Below are 18,593 nucleotides of genomic sequence, written 5' to 3'. Positions count from 1 at the left end.
AAATGTAGCCAGAATGACAGCTGCTCTTTCTGAAATTAAACACAGCGGTAATATGTCAGCCTAACACTTATCTGTGGTATCATTTCTCACCGTTCTCACACCTCGTTTTAGAACAACTTAAATCTATTTGCTATTAGAAGGTGCAAGAGGGTTTTTGGCCATTTCCTGTACAGATACAGGAGCTGATGGTGTGAAGAATCGTCTAGAATTTGTGAAGTCTGTAGCTAACTGCTTGTGCTCTGCAGCTGATAGAACAGTTTCAGATCTTCTCTATGATGGGAGATTACTCTCATAGTACAAAAATCAAGCTTTCACATAGACATCAAATCCAAATTTCTTGTCTAATGCTTTGTCAAGCAGAAAGAATTTGAATACATGCTGCATAAGGGCAAAGACTGCTTTATAGATCGTTCAGTGCACTGGGCTGGCATTTTTGCAAGTTGGCATTTGCATACCTTGCCCCATTTTCTTCTTGTGTTCATAAGTAAACCTGTTTTTTCACATATCTTCAAAAGGGTTGCATAACCCTTTTATTTTCCTACTATGACTGTACACCCTTTTCAAATTTCCAAAAATGTTTATATGGAAAAAACTTCATTGCAGCAAGCTATTTTAACTGCCTTCAGGAAAATTCAGTAGAAAAACGGAAAGAGCAAAGAACAGACATTATCAAATCATTAGCCAACTCTTCAGGCTACCCTAATATGCTCCTTGGACCTTCCTCTGCTCAGTTGGGCACTTTGTAGTGTTCTGGTCTTCTGTCGGTAAACCCAGAAGTAGTATCACACCAAGTCCATTAAGACACCTTTTGTTAAAAGAACTTTTGTGTGACATGTAATTTTTGAAGTGGCTAAACTGTATTTTCCCTAGTGGTGAATTTGAGGCCTGCAGAAATATGCAGTGCCCACTAATTTGAAGGGGAAAAAATATTTTTCGGTTTACGCTTCTTCAGAGTCTGATTCTGACCTCGCTATTAAAGAAAACTGTTTATGCATTGATGTTTTTGATGCTCCATTTATAGCTGAAAATGTCAGTATGCCAAAATGATGATGTAATTTACTATGAGAAACATTCCCCAAATGTTTAACTTTGGAAAGTATCACCTCTGCATCTACAGTGTCTTCTCTGTGCCTACATTTACATTGTAAATGTACTGCTTTCTCAGAGTTAGCCATATGGCTTTTGAAGTTGGCAGTGGGGGGTTTTACCAAGAGTCTGGTGTACTGCTTTTATGCCTGGTGCCTGTCTTGGTTTCTACATTTCTCAAAGCTGTCAGCTAAGATTTTGTTCTTGACCTGAAGTTTCTAGGTGTCTCTGAGAAGATACACTTAAAATACTAAATATAATTTCCAAATGTATTGTTTTCTCTGTGAATGCAGTAACTGTGGTGCTTCTTTTGGTGGCATGATTAAGTTTCAGAATAAATTATGTTTACAGAGTGTATTCAGAGAAACTAGAGAGCTAGACAGGTGTAGACAGTCAGATCCTAGATAGAAAGAAGAAGAAACAAAGGCAGGGTCTTGGAGTATATTAGATGAGAAAGCAGTAACTGCTAAACAGAGATAATACATCAAAAATATAGATGTACACAACAAAAGTAGGCCTGAGGGGAGGAAAACCCACGGGAACTTCAAATACCCACCAGAGTGGCAGCATGGTTAATATGCAGCTGAAAAGGGTAAGGAACAGACCTCAGTGAAATACACCAGTGACAGCTGAGAAATGCAATCATTACTTCAAGTTAGTTCTGATGTTTAGCTACAGCTGCAATGCTATGCTAAAAGTTGTTAATACTAAAGGTGACTGAATTGAGAATGTAGTTAAAAAACCTGTCAGCTCTATCTATAGTAAATGTAAACTATTTTGAGTAAGGCTTACCTTTAGTTCATGCAGGAGTAGAATACTGGTTTGACTTCCACTGGGATCTTTTTAAGCCTAAAGTGGCTCTATTATTACCAGGACCTACCTTTAGTGTGAAAATACTCATTTGACATATTGGTATAAATGGAACAATATGATAGTTATGGACTCTATATATAATACTATCAAACTCTGCCTTGGCAGTCTTAACAGTATAGCTATAGCACCTAGAACAGCTGTGATTATCTCAGTAAGATTTCAATCAAATCTTTTAAGACCCAACACAATTTTACTGCTTCTGTGCTTTCTGCATTTTGTAACTTCATTTTATTTTTCTTTCAGCTTTATCTTCAGGCAAGAATGAAAGGAGACTGGGCAAGGCTTGTACGTCCTACCATACAATTTGGTCTCATTGCTGCATCTATCTATGTGGGTCTCTCACGTGTTTCTGACTACAAGCATCACTGGAGTGATGTTTTAACAGGACTTATCCAGGGCGCAGTGGTAGCTGTGCTCATTGTAAGTAATTCCTGAGGGGGTGGGTATGAGTGAATGCTGCTTTCATGAACAGCACCTTAGAATTGCAGGCTGTGTTCAGAGGAATGCAAACCTGTATTTCTAATGCTTCAGAAATTCCTGAAGCAGGGAAGCAACTCCTTGAATTGGGTGTAGCAATAGTACTTTGAGGAGTGAGGTAGGCTCTGGCCCAATGAATTAAGTGGTAGTTTTAGCCACTGGACAATATGAAATTGTCTCTGCTCAAGAGCTTTTCAAATAACGAAGATGGAAATGGTAACTGCAAACCATGTAGGCCTCTCTAGATAAACAATACTTTTTGCTTCTAGCCAAATTCCAAATCTCAAGTACAATGGCAGAGAACTCTGTATAAAGTAAGATTAGGGGAATAGGCCTTAAAGAATAAGAATATCAAAGTGTCTGCCTTTGCTACCTTACAGTGTGTTTTTTCAGTCTGATGGGAAACTAAAACTCTTTACTACTTCTTGTGTGCATTCCTGCTACTAAAAATGTGTTCCCAACGAGGCACCTGTGAAGCTTAGCTATACTGATGAGTATATAAAGCTATGCCAGGAAACAACAGACACTTGGCTAAACTTGTCACAGCAGGCCCAGTTGACTCAGGGACAATAGTTGTACTAGTGGCACCAGAGTGCCATGGCTAATTCATCCACGGGAAGGGATAGATAAGGACTTCTGGATCAATGGGAGCAAACTGAGGCCATACTGAAGGATTCAGTTATCAAGAACTGAGGCTTAGCTAGAGAAAACCACCTCCAAAATAAATGCTTTGTCAGCTTTCTCAGGTCAGAAGGGTATGGCTCAAGACAAACCTGTAGAGTAGTTGCAATCAGTAATCAAAAGGAATCTTGGAGCAGCTCCGGGAAATCATATAGGCTGCAGTAGCTGTTACTAAATGGCTACATGCGGGCATAATCCTACCACTCGTTTTTGTCCAATCCCTGTTTCGAAGAAAAGTAGTTCAGAGAGTAAGAAACATCAGAGATCAAAGAGGTGAGGACACTTTTATTAGGAAAACAAGTTTAGTCAATGATGTTAGATGAATCAGAAGGTTCTTTGTAATACAAGAAAGAATAGAAAGTAGTATTACAGTGAGTAGAGTTGAAAGGTCAGGAAATTATTTTAAAAAATATACACTAGCACCAACACCACCCCCAGCCTCTTATCTGAAAGAACTGATGAATTCCTCTCCAAAAACAGCAAACTGAGGTTTGAGTATAGTGGTGTAGCAACTGCAAATGAATCAGTAAATTGAACTGAGGCATCAGGCATTAAGTGGAAGCTGAAACTCCCCTGGTCTGTGGCTAAAGCAGTGTGTTGGATCATCAGCCAGCTGCCAGTGTGGTGGAAGATTGTTTCTTCTGCCATGGACAGTGTTCCGCAGTTCTTAGGGTTGCAGTGGGAGGGGAAGACACAATATAGGAAGGGAAGGGATCATGAGAGGCTTCTCATTTATTGCACTCCATGCAGCACTGTGCCCAGCACATCTGCTATGGGACTTGGTGAAGTGAACAGTGGAAGACAGCATGCTGCAGAATTGAATCAACCACCTATCTTGGTTGTGAGGGAGATGTCTCCTAGCTGTGAAGAATTGAGGTGGTATGTTTAAAGGACTGCAGGAAAGGACTATATAGATAGAGCTGGCCTTACAGCTGCTGGGTCCAGCCAAAGCACCACCTCTCCTGTTCTGTTCTACCTAAATTACAGAAAAAAAAATTAAACTAAACTTGCATTGTGAGTACTCAAAAAGCACATTTTGCTCCTTTGTTTAGAGCAGTTCAAACTATGGCTTGTAATGAAGCAGTGCCTGGTAAGGCAGTCAGCAGTCAGTTAGCACAAGCCTTGAATTTGGCTTAAACCATCAGTGGCTAAATGGTCAATGGCAAGCTGAAAAAGCAATTGAAAAAACAGTTGTCTGAATTTTGTACAAGACTTCCCTGCCATTTTTAATGTTTTAAACTGATTAAGCTTTTTATTAGTTTAAAATAAAATAATTTACCTGCTGCAGTGCCTTGTTTCAAAGACTTACGAGTGCAGAACTAATTTAACTGATTAACACTTAACACTAATTTGTTCACTTAGGTTGTATATGTGTCAGACTTCTTCAAAGTGAGAGGATGTACATTTCAACCAAAAGAAGATTCCCATACAACCCTACATGAGACTCCAACAAATGGAAATCACTTTGGCAGCAATCATCAACCATGAAGAATGACCTACATTGCTCTGAAAGAAAACAATTTCACAAGTCTAACTCTGTAATATAAGAAATCACCTTTAAGGGACTGCTGCTGCTGCTCTTGGATGCTCACCGTACTTGTATATAGTGACATCTATCACAGTTATTGTACATCTAAACTTTAAATTTCTGTTGGTTCAAGCTTTTGCTTAAAAAGAAAGCTATTACAATTGTAAATTTTTATTGAAAACTGTAACAAGTTATATTACATACACTGCTCTTTGTACATGCCTTGTTGAATCAACTGTGGTTTAAGTAAACACCATTAAAGGAATTACTTGATATGGAAGCCACATGTGACAGTGATGAATTTGTTCCATCATGTCAGTATAGTTCTGGAAGACATCTGCTGTTACAGATAAAGGCTTGCAGCAAACACAATATCTCTCTTGATTTTTGTAATCCCTATTAAGAAGGAAAAGAAAAATAATCTAAGATTCTTAACTGACACAAACACTATTTAAAGTACAGTTGTAAGCATATCAAAGTATTAAATGGAAGTCATTGTACATCCATTTTTAGCCAACCTTTAAGTCAAACTTTGTAATAAAGATGTTATTCAGAAAGATAGCAGCAATGGTGCTGTTTACTATGAAGTCAACATGAGAAGTTCACATTACAAAACTATTTACCTTCATCCCTCACTACCTGTGCAGCCCTTTTCCCCACCACTTTTTCTTCTAAAATTGCTTAATATACCATGAAAGTGAAATACATACCCTCTGCAAACTTATTTTCCAGTTCTGTGTTCCCAATGGCTTTTGCAGCCTGGCACATCTGCCGAAGCAGTTCCTCTAGACGCCTCATGCACCGAATTATGCTACCTGTATGAAAGAGCAAGGGAAAACTTTGTACCACATCATGTAACTGGTCCTGAATTATTCTAAGTAATAGTTTCTTCTACAATCCTGTTCAATTTATCTAGAAGCCAAATGTCTTAAACTTAGTTTCTGTTTGCACAGTAAATTTCTCTGTGAGGCGTTTCCTTGAAGCTGTTTCCAAATGCTTGTCCTTTCTACTGTCTTTACAGTCTCTAACTAATATCTAATCACACTACTTTCTGGGCTGTTGAGTAATTCCTACCCAATTTTTTTCTTTCAAGTACTTGTTAAGACTTCCTCAAAAACCACAGAGCATTAGGAGATTCACAACTTTGCTGCTTCCCGAACTATCTCAGGTTTGTTTAGGAATATTTTTATAAGCCTTAGTTCTTTAGTTAGCAAAGGCAGTAAAACAGTAAGTGATCTATCTTACTGCTCCTGTGCTACTCAAGAGTCTATGGACCATTCTACTAGTCCATGCATGGTTACAATAATGCACAAAAAAGCACATTGCCACAGCTCCTGCACTGCAACCCAACACCCACTTGTGACTTATTATGCATTTATCTCCTCTTTGAACTTTTCTCACAGCTCAGCCCAAGTCACTGTGACAAATTTCACAAAACAACCCTAAATGCTTCTGCTCTTCTGGCCACAAGCGAACAGTATCCTATTTGGTCATTTCCTCCAGCAGCATCTCCGACAGTCAAAATTACTGTAGGCAAAATAACTTGTTACTGGGTAAATACAGGATGAAGGGCTTGAGAGCAGCCCTGCTGAGAGGGACTTGGGGGTGCTGCTGGATGACAGGCTCTATATGACCTATCAACATGCACCTGCAGCCCAGAAAGCCAATTACATCCAAAGCAGTGTGGCCAGCAGGGCAAGAGAGGGGATTCTGCCCCTCTGCTCTCATGAGACCCCACCTGCAGTGCTGCGTCCAGCTCTGGGGTCCCCAGCACAGGAAGGACATGGACCTGTTGGAGCGAGTCCAGAGGACGGCCACCAAGATGATCAGAGATGGAACAGGTCTCCTTTGAGGACAGGCTGAGAGAGTTGGGGTTGTTCAGCCTAGAGAAGAGAAGGCTCCAGGGAGACCTTATTGTGACCTTTCAATACATGGAAACATTCAAGGTCAGGTTGGATGGGGCTCTGAGCAACCAAATTTAGGGGAATATGTCCCTGCTCACTGAAGGGGGTTTGGTCTATACAACCTTTATATTACCCCCTTAAGGCATAATATCTGAAAAAAAAAATCAGTATGAAAAGAGCATTGCTCAAAGCTCTTGGGAAAGAGAGACATGATAAAGTAATGCTTCTCTTCTAAAAAGCATTCATAGGGCCTCACTAGGCCATGTCAGTTTCTACAGTGAGAACCGTTTGTATAAGAGCAGTGGTCTGTAAAACCTGTTGCAATGACATGAGATGGAAAAACCCACACATAGCCTGTTGAGCACAGAGCACACACCAACACAAGTGACCTGTGGGCAGCTGCCCCGAGCACGGCTGTGCTGCACTGTGGCAGGCCCTGGCTCAGCTGTCAAAGATCCTGCTCGTCTCCATACACAAGGCCGACCCCGACAGCCATTCCAGGGAGTACTCCTTTACAGGCAGCGTAGCTGGGCTTGTTGCAGACATAGTTTTTTGTGCAAGAAAAATAAAACTGCGATTTTAAAATTAATTACTATTAATATTGTTTATACTTCCATAAAGCAGGAGTTGATCTGCAGTTAACAGATACAATACTTAACTCAGTATAGTGTTCTTTCCTAACAGCTTTAAAAAGCTGCTCTTATTTTTATTTCTTCCCAACACACGCATTTCAGCTTAAAGACAGGGTATTCTCATTAGCAAATCAATGCTACTCCACTTTTTGGCAAACACACTTATTCTTGGAACACTCAGGCTTATTTTGTATTCCAATTTTCTTTGAAATCACTAGTTACTTGGATAACCAAGGTAAACTACTCTGGGATTTAGGAACACCACAATCCATTTAAGGCACACATAACCAACAATGGATGCCTGAAGGATTCCCTTCCTTTTGGACAGAGCACAAAAAACCAGCGTACTGAAAGTCAAGGGAAGAATCATGCATTGACCCCTGTTAAAAGAGCTGACCTTCTCAAAACAGGCCACTAAGATCTAATTTTGAGGGAGCTGGCACTATTGAGTAGAATAAAGCTGACTGTCTTAGTACAAATACGGTAAATGGAAAATGTTACTGCCCACTGTATTCTGAACATTCAAGTGTCAATGTTAAACAAGCCAGCTGCTTTAGTGTTCCACATACTCAGGGTGCTTCCACAGCAAATGGAAGGCTCAGATACCGCAGAAGCAAAGACTGCCAGGATTTGTGTTGCTCAAAAGCAACTTTCTTTAGGAAGTTTTTGGGTCTGTGCATTGACCATATTATGCACATATTATGTGCAAGAATTCCCTTGTTATAAAGGAATCTGTAAACCTTTCCAAAGAAGAAAACAGCATTTGAGAGAGACAGCAGTGACAGTAATAACTTCAAAAAGGAAGACTTCTAAGATTGGTGCATCCATCCTATTCTTCACAACTTCCAACAGGCTGGTTTTTCATTCTGGTTTGATCTTTTCATTCTTGACAACCCTTTGGATGGTTTGTTTTTACAAAATACCAGGGCTGTAAATCATCATACTTTTAAAAAGTGAAAACAAAGTATTCTTCCTCAAGGGACAGTTTCTACTAGTCCAATTTTAGGAACCAAATTAATACACCTGACACATTATATCTAGGCTTTTCAACTATCTCCATTGCACTGCTGTGCAAAACTATTCGAAAGAGAGACTTGGTTACCACTTCTCACTACTGTCATCATTAAGTCAGCAGGAGGAATTGGTTATACCAACCGGTTATACCAAATAAATAAAAAACTTAACTATAATGAGGACAAGTGCAAGAGCTGTACTTCCTGATGACAAGCATTTGGAACATGTTTTTTTTCCCTTTAACTAGAAAAAGTAAGCATTACCTTGTGTTGTAATGCTTAGAATTTCTGAGTTTTATAGAAAGTTTTTAGAATACAGAGATATCCCTTTAATCTTAGATTCTAAATTATCAAAAGTGTGTAAGTAAAAATTAATATATAGTAACCAATTTTTCCCCACTTTATTTTAGCCATACAGATGCTTGAATGCATCCAAGTCTGCTATAAGGTCATTCAGTATTACCATTCCCTGTTGTAGAATAACCAACTCATACCTTCCAAAGAGCAACTGATTAGCCTACCTTCAAAGACATCAGTCATTTTGCAGATGTGTGCAAAGTTAGCTCCATTTGCCCATGTATACACAACATCCATTAGGTTGGGTTTGAAAGAATTCAAGTAATTTTCTTCATCAGTTTCCAGTTTTGCTTCTGCTGACACCTTGGCAATTCTTTTTGCACACTCCTTTAAAATAAAATATTTTATATTTATAAAATGCTTAACCAGAGTAAGTATTTAACTGACAAAAAGGCATGCACATTATTAGGTACTGCATTACAGGATGAGGTTTCCTTTTTAAAGTAAGATTACTCAGAATCAGAAAGTAAACCACTGTTTAACATGAAGTCTACCTGCACTAACAATCTACTGTGTAGCAAACAAGCTTATAAAATTTTAGAGGCACGTCCTAAATTAGCATAAAGATTTCTTGCAGACCATATAATGTATTATTACACATTGCAAAATCACATACAGTGACAGATGAATTCACTGACGATCCAAAATTAAGCCTTTACTGTGCATTTATTGTAAGTTACTCATGAGCTTTGCCCACGTTAACATTAACCCTAAGCTCAGACAGATTTCTAATTACCTGCATTTGCCGAAGTGGTCCTGCCAACTGCTCAGTCAACTTTGGCATTTCACTGGACTGAAAAAGAAGACATTAAACAATCTCAATCTCAGTCTCCCATACATCTTCTCTATACCAAATTAGATGCAAAAACAGAAGTTCAATGTGTGATACTGCCACCCTAAATTATTCCAACAGCTTCTCAAACCTGTTACCAAACACTAAAATTACTTAATTCCCCCAATGTTTGTTCCTCAAACTAAATCAGAAAATAAAATCTTTCTGTATAGTATATCAACATTATGAAAAGCAGCACCTGCTTTCTGGATACTGCCAAAATTCCCTCTAGTTAGCTGTATCATAGTTTTGATCTGACAAATGAACTGCCATTAATTACTTTGACAGTTACATGGTTATCTTTATGAATACAATTTTTTTTAAATAACTTCAGCATCAGTGGTAATATATGAAAACATGGCTTCTCAAAATACAGGGACATTGTTATGCTCCAGATGTTTAAACTCAATTACTATTGTTGAGTGAAGCCCAGTATTCTAATTAACAATGGATTACCTCAGTTTCCCTTCTACTTACAAATGGAATATATTAGAACCTGCTCCTAACATTTTTTTCATTTAGAAAAAAACCCTAATTTTATTTCAATTTCAAATCAACCTGAGTGATATATACCACTAGTTACTCGCAAAAATATTTCATATGGAAGTTTACTTCATATGGCAGTTGTACTAATATTCTGGGGTGACATTAACCTTGTATACAGCTTGCAGGTAGGAAAACAGTAACATCTTATATTAAATGCCCATGGTTTTGCCTTTAAAAAGTAAGGTCTGATTTTAACAACCATTTTGGTATCAATTCCATGTGGTACTGCCATTTCAGTCAATGGTCAAGGAGTACATGCTGACCATGTAACATAACGCAGACAGGTCTAAGGATTAGATACATGCTCACCCCAGAGTGTAGGGTGCAGTTACGGCTGAGCATCTTCTTGAGATAATCATTCTACATTTTAAATTATATGGAGGGGTGTATGTGTATTAATAGCAGCATATATGCTGAGAGTCTGTTGATACTGCTTCATTGCAAGAGGAACACTGCAATTTAACACAACCACTGGCATGTCACTCATGAGGAAAGAGACTTAAACGCTGAAGCTGAAATGTTTTCGCCAAGTTCCATGGGAGTTCATATCAAACACCTTAGGAAGTATAAAAAATGTGCAATGGCTTATACTGTTATGACCAATTTCTGCAACTGAATTAAAAACAGTATTATAAGAAGACAGGAATCTCTAGAATACTTGAAGAAGTAACTCACATTCTCTTGAAACACAAAACAGCTGAGTAGTGCAGTTGCCTGCTCTGCAGACAAGTCATTGAAGAGGCCATTGAACATCATTTCTGTCAGGAGTAGTTCATCAGCACTGAAATAAAGAGAAGGAAGCTTAGGGGAAAGACCTACTGATATGTAAATTTAAAATGAAGAACTATTAATCTGTTTTGGGGAGCAACTGAATATGGACAAAAAACCAGCATCTTAATTTTACTGTTGGGGACACCAAATATACACACAAAATATATTAGCTTTTTAAGGGGAATGGTATATATATATACTCTGCAACAGTATTTTCAAGAAACTAAAAGCAGTTCCTGGACTACAATAAAACTCTCCTGACAGATCATTTGAGTTAGTATGAATAACTGATTTAGTCAGCTTCTCAGACAGAATATCAAGAGATCAGACAGAACCAGGGAGTTAGGCAACTTATGAAAAGGACTAAAACTAGTACTGCTGCTGCTTAGAAAAGCTTCCACTAGATATTTCCTAAATACTGAAAAAAGGACAAACTTGCTTTGATTTACTTGCAGAATAAGGACTTAATCATGAATTACCAAAGTAAGTGCATGATGCAGACACAAAATCCAAACATACTTATTTGGATAAAACACCTATTTTTGGTAAGGCCAAACCTCTATTCTTAAAGAGTTTATCAAAAAAAGGCTTAGGATGGGGGAAGAACAAAGTAGGACTTTTTTAAAAAAAGACGTGTGTGACTCAAACAGTTCCAGACAGTCAGGAAGTAAATAAAATTCTGACTCAGCTTCCCCACTTGCTGTCAAATTTTGCAGGGCAATTAGCTATCAAATGAATATTGCTAACAGCTTTCAAACTCACATGTAAGACAAGGAATATAGCAGCCACTCTTACTTTGAAAAATACAAAATCCTATCAAAACCCGAGTTACACTAAACAATACTGAAGTCTGATTTGTAATTTTTTCACCTTTTTCAATATATATGTACCTGAAAAATGTATTACAGTAAAAGGCACCACTTCACAAATTCCTATGAAAGGAATTTCACTCTATTCCCAACTGTTGGTGACTTGGCAACTACTGATAATCATTTCCATACTCATTTGTGACTGACTGTACCAACAGTCCTGGTTCAATGTCAACTATAGAAATCGACTTTCCCCCCATGCAATGTACAACATTAAATGAAAACACATGCTACTACCTAAGTCATGCACAAAAGTAGTTGTTTTGGCATTTTCAGGTCCACATTTTAGTTTTAAAATCTATTGTATTTTGTCCTTAAGTTGCTAAATTTATTTATACTGCTTGAATCAGCATATTACCTTTATTACACTGAACACAGTCTCTGAAGAACCCTTTCTCTAATGGTCTCAAAATAAAATATAAACATAATGTATTAATTTTAGCAAGGACAATAGACTGCATATTCACGCCAGTGAACAGTTTGCACATAAGCCAGTTACCTGCTGATTTCACAAGCAACCCGTCCTTTCATCTCAATAACATCTGAAGACGTGGCAAACCCCAGTCTTCTCAAAACACGCTTGCGGCATTTGAGTTCATCCATTTGCAGAACAGTTCTGGCTTTCTTCAATTCTCGCTTTGCTACTTTAATATCCATAGCAATCTGGGGAGCCAGAAGGAGAGGAATTATGCCTTGCTGGTTTAACAGATGCCACTGTTTTAAAGACATTGTTTAATTTACATAAAGGCCTCACAACAATGGTATATGAACATACTACTACTGGCTTGTTGGCTTGCCTAAGTCTTCTAAAAGGAAGGTTTAAAACGTATTATTATTAATATTATTATTGTTATTAGTAGTAGTAATATTAATAATTAACAATAATAACAATAACAATAATAATATTAAATAATCTCCATTTACCCACTGAAACCTCTGGTAAGCTTGGGACGTTAAGCTATTTACCCACAGTGGGAAACAAACCAAACCAGCCCACACCAGAAAAAAAAGAAGTGATCCTCTGTTGAGAAATGAGACTTATACTGTCTCAGCTGACCAATTATTCAATGAAATGTAAGCCAAAGGCATTATTTTCTGCTATTAGTACTTCTCTAGTGGCATGCAGATCATCAGTCACTGTCTATATCCTTACAGTGGACATCCCTGCAGAAAGCTGCTTGGTCCATCAGGTCTTACCACATTCAACTCTAGAATGCCCATAGCAGAACTACCTCACTTCTGTGAAGTGGCTCCTGGAGAAACTGCTGTCTCAAGCAGCAGAGAAACAGGAGAGCTAGTTTTATGCACAACCAATTTCAGTCCAAGAGGGTACAATTCAATATAAAAAAATTAAGTGCATTGATTCCAGGCTGAGAGTCTGCTCAGGAAGCAGCAGCAAAATGACTTCTCTGGTACACTCCTCATGCTAATAAGCCACATCAATTCACTTTTTTTGCACAAGTATATTAAAAATTATCAAAATTATCTATGACAACTTTTTCTATGCTGCATTGTGCCATGTCTATTAAAGACAGCTCTATTAAAAAAGAGCCCTGTAAGTTTCTAATTCCTGAAAACTTCCACTAAAGTTTTCTTTTCAGACATACTTTGCATCTGCACCAAAAAAAGACATACCACCAACTCAGCCATTTTGTTAGTGAGATCCAATATTTTTTTTAAAAGGGTTGATTTGGGCTTTGTAAATAAAAAGAAAAGCAAGTAAGAAGACAACTTCCCTCCCTCCTCAGCTAAACACAAAGTAATTTAGTTTGTATCTTTACCTGCGCTTTTTTTTCACAAAGTTTGTATATGGTTTCCAAGTTTGGATCATTGTGAAGAGGATGTGAATACATCCTATGCTCAAATGCTTCTATTTTTTGGATTACTTTTTTCAACCCTTGGTCTTTGATGCCCATGTCATCAATAGGGTCTAGTAAGGGTACTCCATCAGGAAATCGTTTCTGTACTTCCTAAAATGATGAAAAAAGATTTTCTTAAAGATTAGTAACAGTAAAATAAACTACATTTTAAAAATAACTACATTTTAAAAATAAGCTGGCATAATTATAAAGACACAGAAGACTGTAATTAAGTAGTGATGTTTCAGCAGTTTTCAAAATCAGTTTAAAATTAGTTGATAAGGAGAAACAATTGATATGCATTGTGGCTTCCAACTCCTTTAAAGAATAAGGCTGAAGATGGGACAGAAACTTTACATAAATTTCTTTTGAACAAGCTGCCTTGGGTTCAAGAGTACCTCACTAATTAAAGAGTGCTTGCACAGCCTAGAGGAACTTACTTGTACAGATTTTAACACACTTTGCCTGTTATCAATCGGCCTCAGGTCTTTCGGTATGTAGAGGCGGACACTGCTGATAGCTGAGACAAGATGCACCAAAACAGGAACAACCTATCAAAGAGAGTGTTGTAACTCATTAATCAGCAAAAAACATACCTCTTATTACTGGTCTATGGCAAAACTAAAAAAAGGAAAACTTAGTGCTCAAGGACACAGCAGTGGGTAAATATCAGAAAGCAGGAAAATGCAGCTAATGACCTCAAGTATATATAGAGAAGAAAAGTAATTGTCCAAATGGGAAAATTCTGAATGCAGCTACATCTGGAGAAAAACTACAGCTGAAAACAAAACAACAGCTTTTCTACTACCTTGCATCTTACCTGCTGGAATACTCCTTCTGATCCAAACCAGACAAGTTATCACCAAATACTTAACTAAGAATACTACCAGCAAACAACATCAAACCAAAAAAATACATCCTCCTAAGTATGAAAACCATCCTGATACCACAAAGGGTGTTTTTTTTCAGGTGCAGTATTGATATACTGCATTCAACTCCAAGGTTTAAATGAGTTTCTGAGAAAAAACCTGCAGACAAATTACACTGCCTCTGATCTGAAAATTGTAACTGTTTGTCTATATATATATATATACACATATATATGGTTTCAAATTTCAAGTTTTAAATAATGCAAATATTTTAACTAAAAAAATATTTCAGTTTAATTCTAGAATTAGAAAGTTTTGCAAAGCTGTTCAGAGAAGTGGTGGAATCACCATCCCTGGAAGTGTTCAAGAAACAACTAAATGTGGCACTTTGTCCAGTGATTTAGGTGTCAAGATGGTGTTCAAGGATTGGACTCAATGATCTTGAAAATCTTTTCCAGCTTTAACAATTTTAAGGATAATAATAATAATAAAAAAGGAATTTTATTCCCAGAGACAAGATAATGCTAAAAAAAAAAGCATCTATCAAACAGTACTACTAAAACTTTTTTACTTTAATTTATTAAGGAGGCAGCGTTAGATGTTAAGATTCTTTCTCTTCCTTAAATGCACCATTTAATAATAAAATGTCCCTCTTTTATCTATCAAGTTTGAAAATGGTTTGGAAATGAAGACTGGGAAAGGTTTATAAGGAACTACTGAGAATAAATACATGTAACAAACCTGCATCTCTCCTCTCTCATCAGGTCTGGCTGGCTTTGCAGACTCAGTAGCAGAGTTTTTCAAACTGTCTTTGGTGCAGTGCAGGAGCACTTCAACTACATACAATGGGTCCAATTCACCAGAATTCGGCTGTTGAGGAAACAGAAAAAGAGCAGGTCTGTAGTACTTATTTTAAAATACAATCATGAATGAATGAAAAATGCATGATTTCTCATTAAAGGTATGTAATGAGCTATGTCTCTTACAGAGTATCAGCTCAGTGTTGCAGTACATTCTGAACACCCACGTTATGGTTAATTGATTGACTATCCCCCCCACAGAAAAACACATTGAAAAAATTATCCTCCCTTGCCAGAAAGTCTACCCTAAAGTTTGTTTGAAGGTGCATCTGCATCTTCTTCTATATTAAGCCTGTTCAAAGTAAGCCAGTATGTTTTAAAACTGTAATGCATATTTGCACCATGCTAGAAGTTGTGAACTTTGCTTTTGGAAAAAAAAAAAAAAAAACCCAACCAAAACCAAGAAAACAACCCAAAATTCAGGGTATCTCTTTCATTTTCAGGTTTGCAGGTTCAAGTTCTCATACACAAGAAAGACCACAGAAAAATCTTTCAAGCATAACAGCCTGTATCTGTGGCAAGTGGAAAGCTGCATCTTGCAGGCCTCATCTTCACACACCCCAAACTGCACCCATAACATCTGACACTCATTTAAAGAACACAAATCTATAGATGTGTTGATTAAAGAATACTGTTCACAAGGCCATAACCTTTACACACTGCTTTAAGAAAGGCTGGCAATAGTTATTTGACTGGATCAATCTGCACTACGGTTGCTCAAAAACACTCCTGCTACAAACAAGTACTTTTAGAACTTTGAACAGAACTAAGTTATAGACCTAACACAAAAGGCAGACATCATCTTTTAAAATACCATGTGTAAGCCTTCTGCTTCCAAATACAAGAGAAAAAGAAAACATTTTCAAAATGCTGTCTCAACTCAGTTCTTTTTTACTGGGCAGTAGTTTTCCTTACAACTCTACAGCATACTATTTTATTTCACTGCATGCCAAGTAGCATTTTTAAGAGCTTCTCACAAGTTCTATGAGACACTGTCATCGTAAACTGAAGAGAAAAACAGGGTTATCCTGTCATACAAGCTAAACTATTTCTTCAAGAATTGCCAATTACTTGCTGAGGAAGAAACTATTTCTCTGAATTGTATCCTACATTTGCAGAAAGCACTCACACCAATGTAGCAGATCCAAACCATGGCCACTCTCTGTATTAGAATTTTTAAATACCCACATGGATCAGATCAGTATCCAGCCAAAGCCAGGGAGGGCATAATGCTGACCTGAATGAAGTAGAGACTAAACTCATAACTGCACAAGGGTGCTACAAAAAATACTAAAACTGGAGGAATAATATTTCTACCTGTGATTGTATTGTAAACGTACTAATAAAGCAGAAGTATAAAAATCATTAACATCTGCTGCTAATCTTACTCTAAGTTTACATACACCAACAGCTTATAGATAATGCTGACTAGATATGACTCAATCTACAACTGCTTTTTGAATGTGTACTGTTGTTTCCTTCCAGGGCTTTCCTACAATAGTATAGGTACAAATCCCTTGAACAGCAACAGACACGTTTCCATATGCAAGAATAAAAGGAGACAAAACCCTTAATAAAATACTTGTTAGCCACAGACTTCTCTGTCATATCAAGTTCAAATGATTCTTTAATTCATGCTGCATCAATTCATGATTCAAGGACAAAATTAAGCCCTTTTTGGCAGAGTACTGCAGGATTACTTGAATTCTTAGGATTTTAATTTTGCCCAAAAATATGTCTTACTTCAAGTGCCTGGAAACGAACCAAATAAGAAAGATTATCATGCCCAGGAACCAAGAAGGATAGCACAAGTAACAAATTCAAAGTCTCAGATTAGTAACATCAAACTTATTGCAAATTCAATGACCAAGACACAGCACTAAAAGAGATGTAGTAAACATTATAAATATCCATGGACTATAATAATCTAAACAGGGAAGATAGAATTTCAGCATCTTAAATTTTGGTTCCAATAATTTCTAAGTAACAAAAATGTCATGTCTAGAATCAGGGATCAGATAATATTGAGTATCAACAGCACAACAGTATCAATAGCTTACTGTTGGCACAATCCAGTGAAAATAAAATTTCTTACTCAAAAACATTTAGTTTTTCTATGAATTCCAAAGGACATAGTTATTTTGCTGCCTACTATAATGTATAACGTATAGCAAGCACCCCTGCTTGAGATAAATTCTACTCTAAACAACACAAGACAGGAAGGTGTTATTTGCATTGACAGTTTCATTGACCAATTTATGAAATTATGATGGAAAAGCATTTACACATAATTAATAATATATTAATATAACTGACATGACTTATGCATTTGCTTTTACAGTACAAAGAACAAGAAGTATTATGTGAAATATAAGTATACTATAACATTACATTCATTATTAATTATACAGATTTATCATTAGAAAATGGATTTAATTAGAAACTAATTCATTAGTAAAGAAAAGTTTGCAACTAAACTAAGTAATATAGACTGAATTCAACATAATTCCTAAAAGCAAACCCAAAAACTTTTCAGCTTAGAAGTGGATGAAAGTTTAAAGATACAGCAAAAAGTAATCTCTTTCTAGTACTAAGCATACTTGGATACTTTAAATACTAATCTGTGTCTCAGGACAAAAATGCATTGAACAGACATTAAAATGGGTAAATAACTTCTTCAAGTATCTTGTTTTGCCTCTGATCATAGAAACTAGTCTTTTCATGCTGACTTTGAAAGTTACATAGCTTTAAGTTTGTTCCTTAATTTCCAGCACCTATTGTCATTCTTTCCACATACTCAGAAGGAAAAATTCAACCCAGCTGCTAGAATGACTTCATGAAAAAAATGTTGCTGGAGCCACATCCATCTCTTGCAAAATAGACCATTATTTCAAAGCTAATATTCAAACCCAAAGGTTAATACAACAGTGAGACAGGCCAGAGAGGGAAGGCAAATATGTATGTGAATAAAATATGACGCAGAAGAACTGCCTCCAAATGACACAAAAGTTGGCAATTTTACAGAGAAAACTGGGATTAGGGGGCAATCTGGTTTATTATTTGTGTGTCACTATGAGAAAAGCAATCTACAAGCAAAGGTTTGTGCAACACCAGTAACAGCCCAGTTTTTCAACTTGAAAAAATAAATATGACTTTCGAAAGGAAGATGGAAAACAAAACAAAATCTATTTTAATAAGTTCTGTAGGAACATATTTTTCTCATTTCCTCTTTAATGAATATATATTAGAAAAGCACCAAATGGTGCCACAATGAACAGGAGCCACCAGAACTTAAAAAAGGCAACTTTGCATTTAGATCCAGCAAATAAAGCCAATACTTTCCTGATAAAATTATAGCAAAAATGCTACCACGAAAAAATATGGTTTTGACTTAGGTTTTCATTTACAGAGCAGAGTAACTGGTCAAAACATTTCT

At 36.9% G+C, this 18,593-nt stretch overlaps 2 protein-coding genes across 5 annotated transcripts in view; one reads left to right on the top strand and one right to left on the bottom strand.

Annotated features, from left to right (window-relative positions):
* The window catches only part of PLPP1 (phospholipid phosphatase 1), a 61,294-nt gene extending 56,088 nt beyond the window's left edge, over positions 1-5,206 (top strand). For both annotated transcript variants that reach the window (XM_015652579.2, XM_015652578.3), the window contains exons 5-6: positions 2,203-2,379; positions 4,480-5,206. In XM_015652579.2, coding sequence (XP_015508065.1) covers positions 2,203-2,379; positions 4,480-4,605 — 303 coding nt within the window. In that variant the 3' untranslated portion in view covers positions 4,606-5,206. The remainder of the gene's footprint in view (positions 1-2,202; positions 2,380-4,479) is intronic.
* MTREX (Mtr4 exosome RNA helicase) overlaps positions 4,799-18,593 on the bottom strand; it is a 42,837-nt gene continuing 29,042 nt past the window's right edge. The window contains exons 19-27 of one of the 3 annotated variants that reach the window (XM_015652575.3): positions 15,039-15,167; positions 13,869-13,979; positions 13,351-13,539; positions 12,069-12,232; positions 10,605-10,710; positions 9,288-9,344; positions 8,716-8,878; positions 5,356-5,460; positions 4,799-5,041 (exon numbers count right to left, since the gene is read on the bottom strand). In XM_015652575.3, coding sequence (XP_015508061.1) covers positions 4,989-5,041; positions 5,356-5,460; positions 8,716-8,878; positions 9,288-9,344; positions 10,605-10,710; positions 12,069-12,232; positions 13,351-13,539; positions 13,869-13,979; positions 15,039-15,167 — 1,077 coding nt within the window. In that variant the 3' untranslated portion in view covers positions 4,799-4,988. Of the gene's footprint in view, positions 5,042-5,355; positions 5,461-6,487; positions 6,567-8,715; positions 8,879-9,287; positions 9,345-10,604; positions 10,711-12,068; positions 12,233-13,350; positions 13,540-13,868; positions 13,980-15,038; positions 15,168-18,593 lie in introns of those variants that run through there. The other 2 variants (XM_015652576.3, XM_033520353.1) reach the window with 2 other exon arrangements.

The sequence above is a fragment of the Parus major genome, chromosome Z (assembly GCF_001522545.3).
Source record: "Parus major isolate Abel chromosome Z, Parus_major1.1, whole genome shotgun sequence".
Lineage (NCBI taxonomy): Eukaryota > Metazoa > Chordata > Aves > Passeriformes > Paridae > Parus > Parus major.
The sequence above is the reverse complement of the archived record's forward strand: the minus strand, read 5'-3'. Positions and strand labels throughout refer to the sequence as shown.